Source organism: Lampetra fluviatilis, chromosome 22 (genome assembly GCF_964198595.1).
Source record: "Lampetra fluviatilis chromosome 22, kcLamFluv1.1, whole genome shotgun sequence".
In the NCBI taxonomy this organism is placed as follows: domain Eukaryota; kingdom Metazoa; phylum Chordata; class Hyperoartia; order Petromyzontiformes; family Petromyzontidae; genus Lampetra; species Lampetra fluviatilis.
In genome coordinates this window covers 6142975-6152753 of record NC_136296.1, presented here as the reverse complement: position 1 = coordinate 6152753, position 9779 = coordinate 6142975, and the positions used below count along the sequence as shown (strand labels likewise).

At 39.3% G+C, this 9779-nt stretch overlaps 1 protein-coding gene across 2 annotated transcripts in view; it reads right to left on the bottom strand.

Annotated features, from left to right (window-relative positions):
- Nucleotides 1-918: 918 nt before the first annotated feature.
- The window catches only part of LOC144938470 (hydroxymethylglutaryl-CoA lyase, mitochondrial-like), a 28186-nt gene continuing 19325 nt past the window's right edge, over nucleotides 919-9779 (bottom strand). For both annotated transcript variants that reach the window (XM_078866315.1, XM_078866316.1), the window contains exons 8-9: nucleotides 4057-4182; nucleotides 919-3497 (exon numbers count right to left, since the gene is read on the bottom strand). In XM_078866315.1, the coding sequence (XP_078722441.1) occupies nucleotides 3396-3497; nucleotides 4057-4182 (228 nt within the window). In that variant the 3' untranslated portion in view covers nucleotides 919-3395. The remainder of the gene's footprint in view (nucleotides 3498-4056; nucleotides 4183-9779) is intronic.

Here is a 9779-nt window from a genome sequence, read left to right as displayed (position 1 = left end):
TAATTGGTTGCACTTGGGAGTCGTTTTCGAGGTCGCAAAAATTGCACGGAACCTTCACAGTAATGCACACGTGCCACCATAGCGGTAACTTATTGAAGCAAGTCGGACGCGAGTTTGCTCACAAGTCAACATCGGCGCGACACGTGTTTCTCTGGCGGGTAGAGATGGTGTCTTCTTTTTGTCACTTGGGCCACATTTCCCAAAAGCAGAATATACTTTTTATATTTTAATCTTGATTTGAAGCTTTCGTGACTGCAGAAATCCATACTCTTTGGTTCTTTCGGTGAAGTCACATAGGTAGAAAATAAAATAAAAAATAATATATCACGTTTCGATCGCAACACAAGCGGTCGTCCGCAGGCGGAAAAAATAATCCAGCAGTGGAACTGCTGAACCAGTGTTCTTCCTGGTCACATTTCCCAAAAGCAGAATATACTTTTTATATTTTAGTGTAACTGCGGAACCAGTGTTCTTCCTGGTTCAGCAGTTCCATTGCTGGATTATTATTTTCCGCCTGAGGACGACCGCTTGTGTTGCGATATAAACGTCGTGATATTTATATGTTATTTATTTTAATATTTTGGCAAGATAATACACGAGTGCTTTCGCATTCGATCGTTGTGTATGAAAAATTTATAATTAATGCTTGATTGAATTGTTATTTCGAACATTTAAGGTATCATCTAACTGTACATGTGAACATTTTAAATCCATAAAAAAATTATATGCAAGATAAAATAGGGTAAACATTGTACCAATAAACATTACATTTTTTTTACAGATTTTAGAACATAAATATATTTTACTGGGGTCCCTCTGTTTAAGAAGTATATAAATGTTGCTCAAATATTACAAAATAATACCAATATTCCAGTCACTCAACATGCTCACATCCACAAAGAATCACAGCAACACATATGAATGCATTACATTGATTTTGATACTTTGGTATTATTTACACAGAAAATTTACACACAGCACAATGAAACAGCAGACTTTGTAATACTGTTATCTTAAATAATTGGCATATACTCAGATAAACAAGGTCAAACCACAAAGGTCACAACACTGAACATCGCTTCAAAGCCATGACCAGCATTCCATACAGCTGACAGGATATTAGCAAACTAATAATCTATTAATTAATGCACCAATTGCTGTAATTGTTTAATCATGTTATATGACAAATTAAAGAACACATTCTTTCCGCTGTCCAGTGTTATATAATTGTAAGGCAATTAAACCAAACTTTAAAAAGTTATTTTGCACAATCACCAGTCAAAGGAATTTTATCACTTTTTACAGAGATAAAAAAATACTTTCACTTTTAAAATATACTTTTGACAAAATAATCATGCAATGTTGGGGTATTTTGTTTAAATGTGCATTAGACCACTGGCAATTTTAAACACAAATTAGAAGACACAAAAACTCAATGGCATTCTCACACACGTGTACATTACATACCTGTCCAGGGTAATTATTTTATAGCATCTTGCACAATGTACACTGCAACACAATTATCACTGGGAATTTATCGTTCAGGATTTTATTCCGAATTATGCCAAATCCACACTGAGCAATGATAACAATTGTTGTTGATCAGTAAAGTCCTCTGAAATTCAGACATCACATTCATAGTGATGTAAGTTTCATTTATCCAATAATACAAATGAGCTTATCAATGTCTCAAGCCATGAATAAGATGCAATATTCCTTCCCACAAGGAAGAAGCAAGTAATTTGTACCATGTTCAGATATATATATTTACCTAAGCACAGTTTAAAACACTGCTTACCACACAAGGAGAGAGCTAGCTTGCATACAATTGCTCGTCCAGTATTGAAGTGGGTAAACTACGCCAGTTTACTCCAGGTTTGTGTTATCTGAAATAAAATAATTGCAAGCTGATAACCAAATTCAGAAACAAGATCATTCATCGCCTTAGGAAGGACTCTATGTAAATGGATTTATTTTAGTTAGTGCAAGTGAACTTCATTTAATGCATACATACACAGTAGAAAACTGACAGAATTGACACCTTTACCTGATTCAATGTTAAAATGAATTCCCCCGATTGCAATGCTCTTGATCAAGAATGCATGCTGGCGACAAAATAAGATTTTTAATGAATGCAAGCCGGCGCGTGGTAGCATTATTTGATCAGCTAAATCAGCTTTGGGGTTGGCTACATCATAAATGCACGGATTGCAATAAACTAACGTGGGCGGAAAATTATTACAAATACCAACCATCAATTCGGCCATGCTGACAGAACACAATCCAAGTCTAATATCCCTGCCGCATAAAATGAGAATGAATATTCTTTAAATATGGCTCCACAACTTAACAAGCAAAACTGAATCACCAATTTTGGACTGTTATACTTGCCTGAAATAACAGGCCCTGCAATTGAGAGCACTTGGAGGTTAATGAAAATCACATCAGCAGATGCGCCCAAAATATGCATTTTTATGCAAACTGTTGCCTCCTGAGAACTTACACTTCAACAAAGCATCAATCCAACCACGTGTAAAACCCCATCAGCCAAGAGCACGGTTAACTAATTACTATACAAGTATTGAATGTTACTCCTTTTAAAGGAAGACGACCCAAAAAACACTGCTCTTATTTAATGAATAATTTCAGATGAGGTTTTAAATGTATCTTGACAAAACGCAGGTGCCCACCTCATACATTGATCTTGTTTTCCCCCATGTCTCGACTGCCAGTGAAATGTGGGGACAATTCTTTAGCCGTGTGCGTCAAGGCCCATTTGCACCAGCATGAGCAGACACGCATACATCATGCCCTCCAAAGGTGCTCAATCCTGTCAAGTTAGTCTGTAAGTGTTTATTAAACTGTGCATTGGTCAAAACAAGTGGCATCGTACAAGCACAGTGCAGGTAATGTCAGGATTGATTAAAGCGCACCAATCATGGTTACAGTGGTTACCGGTAATTTATCACACACCCTATTCCCACTGCACAGCAACACTTTTGTGTCATTTTGTAAATGGAGACTGAAAACATGACTATTAGCCTTAATATGCACCGTTGTCACCAATTTCAATACATCAGCACAAGGTAGGCGTACAGCAATTTAACATTGTAGACGCACAAGGCAAAAGCGTTACCTCACATTAATTAACGTAGATGACCCACAGAAATGTTAATTATATAAAACACACGTACAAGAAAATTGCACAGATTGAATATTGACCAAAGAATGGGAGCTCAAAGCAAAGTTGATTTCTTCGCCTGGTAATGAGGCCAGCCACCTCAGATGATGATCCGCGATCCGTTAAACAGACGCAAAGCACCACTGGCTCTCTTGACCCAACATCAACACACCCACAATTGACTACATTTGTATAATGGGGGCAGATGGCAGCTTCACAGCTTAGAGGTAGCCTGGGACACTTTTGAGCCACTTCGTCTGTTCAGAGCCTTGCAGATGAAATCCCCTGCTTCAATCAGTTTCTGAAGGTCCACACCCTAGTAAGCAAATACACAAAGAGATAACATATATATCAGTTTATATTTTACACACCTGCACATTATGGGACCTCCTTTGCCAGTACCAAAATGCGAATAGGTTTTCCCCTTTTTATGGCAACAAAACTTAAACCTTTTTACAAGGAATCATGTCTGCATTAACCACAATACTTGTGGTCAGAATGCAAACAAAAAACACACACTGATAATATATGCATTGTCCTTGGTATGGACCAATCAGTTTCAAGGACAATGTAATTTTGTATTGTTGCTCTAGAGAAGCGTTCTTCATTGCAAGGCCCGCAGGCCACTGGCAACCCCTGGTGGCCTTTAGTGCGTCTCCTGACGTGCAACCTTGACAATGCACAAATCTGAAAATCCCCTTGCAGGCAGTGTGGCAGCCCTCACACTGAAGTCTTATTGGCGAAAGTAGCCCCCCGCTCTGAAAATTAGTGAAGAACACTGCTCTATAACAACATCAGCCATACAAAGAAGACTGTGTTCTGCCCAAGCAGGTAATGGTGAGGTGAACACGTCGAGCGTGGGAAGGTGAACGCACCGTTTGGATGCCCAGGCCGTTGAGCATGTAGACCACGTCCTCTGTTGCCACGTTTCCAGACGCCCCGCGCGCGTACGGACACCCTCCCAGCCCAGCCACCGACGAGTCAACGACACTCACTCCCATCTGAAGTGACAGGAGCCGCACGGGGCAACAGCCATTTTAACCACCGCGTACACGCAGCACAAATCAACACGTGAGGTATAGAGCGCCAATGTGTGGCTCGCAATCCAGGATCGATCGCGAAAGATGAATTGTAAATCTCAGGACAAATCAGAACCGAACATGAGCATAAGCAGACAACAATTTTGCGTTAAGAATGCATACGTTAAACAAATAACTTTTACCAATCGACAGCGCTAGTAGCCTGTGTGTCTCTAGAGTAGTTTATTAGAGGGTTACATCCATCAGGGTAATTGTTGGTTCAGAATTATGGTGGATCGCAGAGCCCATTGAGATCCACCAGAATGGATGACAGTGCTTGGTGTATTGGCCACCACCGCTGTAGTGTAAACCAGCTTGCAGCTCATTGTGCCCATCTTGTAAAATGACTTGAAATATAAACTTGTATGCAAATTCAATACGAGTTACAAGGTGTGTGAGCAAGTACGATTGCTGATGCACGTACAGTTTATACACAAAAGTGCATTTAGTTACGAGCAATATTTGACACCAAAATACTCATGTACACAAAGTAAATGCATGACCATCCTTCATATAATGTACATACAGATTCAGAAAGTAAAATAGCAGGATTTGCATACACAATGTATCTATTTGCTGTGCTGGGTCATTTCTCAAAGACCTCGGCATTTGTGGCCTTTCTTCTATTTAGCTCTGTCCATGATATGAATCCCAAACAGTTGCATCTAATTGTTCAAATTGCTTTGGTACTTAATTTCCTGTCTTCTCCAGCTGCTTGTCATCATCCTCACGATCCATGCACAGATAGTCTGTAGCTGTCCACTGCATATTTTGTCATTTGTTTCCAATTTCCTCTTTTTGGCACCAATATATTAATGTCATCAAGCCATTTTCGAAGGCTTCTAATATCTACGATTTTCCCCATCAAAAAATGTATATTCACTCTTGTTTTCTCATTACATATCCAATAAACGTATCTTGCATTTCTGAATGTGAAATTGTAGCTGTTGCTCTGCATCTACATAAGCCATACAAAAGAAGAATCCATAATACATTTATGTTTCTCATCTTGTCCGTCAATTACATTTTTGACATAATTTGATAACAAACTGTATCAAGTTTGGACCATTTATTATGGGAAAAAATGTATTTCATTCATTCAACATGTGTACGGTGCAGTGACAATTCGACTTTCTGTACACAACTGCATAAACAATACTACTCAGGTCGACATGACACCAAACAATGTTTGCAAACTCAGTGAAACGTCTCCAAATTTTACTTCCCCTACATTGTTATATCATCTATTTCACTAACTAAATAATTATGCACTTGGCTTCCACAACAAAATACCAGTAGAAACGCAAACATTCTAAAGTAATGTAATAGTAAAATAGGGTTGTATGTTTCTTCTTGGTTCTTTCGGTAAAGTCACGTAGAAGGGAAGTAATACAATAATTAAAATAAAACATAATAAAATCATTCTCACGACATTCAGACGCTGTCTCCCCGACAGACCTGGTCTTCACCTGAGGACGGCTGCTTGCGTTGTGGCCGAAACGTCGTGAGAATTATTTAATAATGTTTTATTTTTATTATTTTATTACTTCCCTTCTACGTGACTTTACCGAAAGAACCAAGAAGATTAATCCCTGCAGTCACGAAAGATTTAAATCGAAATTGTATGTTTCTTGTTATTGATATTACAAAAATATTAATGACAATAAGCATTGTTTGAATGAACAGCAGAACAAGCAAAGCCAGGAAATCTCAAACGCGGGAAGTTGTGGTGCACATTGTGTGATGCGGTCGGCTTCCGTGAGCAGAATTGCTGTAAACACTGCCGAATCAAAGCAGTGCAGGATTTCCCACCATGCAATCGGAGAATGTTCACACCAATTTCAGTGAACAATGCAACACATTTAACTGTAGTTAGTAGTAGTTTTGTGCATGCATAAAACAAAGTGCTCATGTACAGAAACACGAGTATGAAACATTCGTTGATAGAGTTTACGAACCCTTGCCCCATTGAATCACTGTAGTGTAGCCCGTTTCCAGTTTTATTCTTAACACGTACGTATTTGTGCTCAGGTTAAACATGTGTTTGTTACACCTAGTTGGAATTTCTAGAAAGAATAACAAAACTGCTATTAAGACTCTCCAGAGGATACACAGCATGCTACGGTTGGACCGTTTAAAGAGGTCCTTTCACTTCAAGCTACATTAAGTCCAATTAGTTATGGGTGGGTATGTTTGAGTCACACACAACTACGTGTCGTTATCGGCAAGCTACCGATTACCGTAAATTGTGCTGAAAATACAAAAGAAAATAGCATCATAAATAGCTAATCCCTTCATTCTAATTTGCAGTCTCGTCAAATTGGGTCAATAAGCTTAAATGCTCTGGAAGTTTACGAATCAACAAGGCGTGTTCTGCACGCTATAAACAGGCAAAAACGAGGTCATGCTACAGCATAGAAATTGTGAGAGACTTCACCGTAAGGGTAGAGCAAGAGGAACAGAGGTGACAGAACGATTCTAAATTTTAAATCGAAAAGAGGAATGAGAGAATGCTACCCAGAGTGTGTGGCCAGCAGACACACGAGAAGACAAATTCACACCTTTTTCAAAAAATTCATTTAGAAGGTGGACGGGGAGGACGGACGACAGGTGGAAAAATAAAAAGAAGAATTTATTCTCATGGACAAACCCCCGCGTGGCAGGGATGTCTCCGTTACAGGCTAGTGAGACGCTAGTTCGATTTCAGCACGTGGATCAGGAAAGAAACGCAAATCAGAGACAAAATATTGACGGTGAAGAAAAGTAAATGAGCTCGGGCAGGACACCACAAAGCAAGCTGCTGGCCAATGAACCAGACTGAATGATCGAATATCAGCCAAAGGAAGAAATGTGTGTAAGATCACAACCACCACGGAGTTGGAGAATATATATATTGGTTCATGTACACACGTGAGATGAAGAGGAGCAGCAGTGGATTGTGATGAGGGAGGCATTCATCCAGCAGTACATCGATATTTGGCTGACGATTACATAAGAGATGGCTGGGTGGTTCAAAGGTCAGGGCACTACTCAATGTAAATTTGGTGCAAAAATTGCATTGCTCATCACCACAAAAAGTGTAACTTGTAAAATATGTTCACAGTTACTTGTCTCGTCAAAGTGTATGGGAAATATAAAAGGCGATTTTATTTCTTTATTTTAGAAATACTCTGCATGCATTACAAGGTTCTGGAACACATGGCAATAAAGCCGGCACCATTCACTGCTTCGCCCACACGTTAAAACTCTGCTGTCACTTTCAATGCTCAATTTTCAAACGCAAGACTGTTCAGAAACCCATTTGAGGCCCTACATTTAAAAGGTGGCTGATTCACGCCTCTCTTTACAACGATGCATCCCCTTTCATCGATAAGAATCAACAGATGGTCATATTAAGGCTTTTGATGTTGAAATGTGAAGTTACACGAGACCTACAACCCCCACCCTCCCAACCTGTCTCTCCACATTGGTAAAGGCGAAGCAATGCTTGCCCTTTGAACCCTAATTGCATCAAGGGAAATATGTTTCCAAATGATGTAGTGGTCGCAGACATTTTAACTTTTCTTCTCTTTTTTTTTACGGAGAGCGAGGGAAGTGTGTATTAAAAGCTCGCCACATGTTAGCAATTACCCAGATGATCACACCAGCTGCAGGATCACCGCAAAAAAAGGAAGGAAAACGTTAACAAGGCTCTGGGATTTCGGGTTTGTGGTTGCTGGAACGGCTCGACGCTTAACTTCATGGAGTTTTTTTTCTGCAGGCCCATTTGAGCACCTTTTGAAGTTGAGCGAAACGCTGAGTTTTTGAAGAACGCAAAAAAATTCCATCAAAATGTCAAATGGACACATTCGGTTCAGGATATGTCATTGTTCTTCGTAAAACATTTGACACCCGTTTATGCATAATGGTAATGAGAGACTGGAAAAAAGCAGTTGGGCTGGTACCATGGAATATTCTTAATGAGACATTGCGATGAACCGAGGGCAATGTATGTTGTGTAACAAAAGGGGGCAGCAACAACCAAAGCTTGGCAAGAATTTTGCAAGGAGGCTGCACATTAACACTCAAGGGGTGCAGCTGTCCGTTATCCACCAAACTCTGAAGCAAATCACCATTTAAATCGTTGTAATGTACCATTATAGATTCATGAGTTTTTGGTTATCAACAAGAAAGGTTGGTTGAGAATGCTTTATGTTTTATAAGCATCAGCCATGAAAACAACAATAATATAATCCAATGATGCTTAAAACAAGCGTCATGATAGTAAATCTGACATCAAATATTTGTAAATATGTATTATTAGAGAGACAATTAGAAAAGCGTCCCAAAAGGAAAATTAAGTTTTCTGATAAAAATGGGCACAAAGATGTGTATGTATCGTTCTGGAAAAATACTAGTCTATAGATACCTGATAATTACTTTAATGATCTCCACTCACATACAACGCTAAATTGAACATGAACCTCTTACTTTGCTAATAAATATGCATCAGCCGTGTTATCGAAGCACACAGAGTTTCGAGTTCACAGTTAAATGTGTTCTGGGTTGCAGAAGGCATGCGATCATTTAACGGTTTAAGTGTTTTTTACGGCTCCTCTACAGACATGCCAGCACAGCCACATGTACTTGTTATGTTACGAGTGCACATTCATCCTACACTTGTCCATTAAATGGGTTTTCAAAATGCATAAAACAGACACGCTGCGAAACACAGCTGTGCGCAAAAGGAATGTTGGACCCCATGCAAAACCAACCATTTCCTGTCTGAAAGCAGCTGTTGTTATATAAACCAACAAGGGGAGCGTAACTATGTAGAAGCCAAGAAAGTGGCACTTCTTACACAGAAGGGCAAGAGACACCTTCAGCCAAATTGCAGTTATGTATGTTAGTACCATCACAGCCACAAGACACGTGTATTCCATTGCAAACGGTCATCCTTTAATGCCGAAATTTTGAAGGTGCAGGGATTTCATCCATCAGTGATTGGACGAAAGGCATTATCAATAAATGAGTCATGCCAAGGCAAAAATGGCTGCACAGATTTCTAGTCGTTCTCATTTTGCAGGCTTAAACAGCCACCTACGCGTTCTGTTCTGTGCAGTGGCCAAATTAACCACCCGTTTTAAATTAAATCCCACCCATCCAACAAGAGAGAAAAACAGGGCCTCTTGTTATGAGATTGACTGCGACTGCACTGTTGCAAAAAACACTTTATATGACCAAATAACTTAAAAAAACTAATTTGACTTGACAGAGAGTATAATTCCAGACTACTGTCACTAACCTGCATGATTAAAACATGGGACATTAATGTCACGCCGAGACATCTTAAGGAGCCGGTAAACAAGCTCCAGGCCCATGGGCAATATGAGGCAAAATTCTAAAATAAAACTAAGCATAGAAAGAACAGCATCATGAAAAAATACATCTCAGGTTGTCATTTAAAAATAAAATCGGAGATGAAAGAGACAAAAATATTTTTCTCCAGGGCGTCTGGTTTGTTCCTGCCACATTTATAA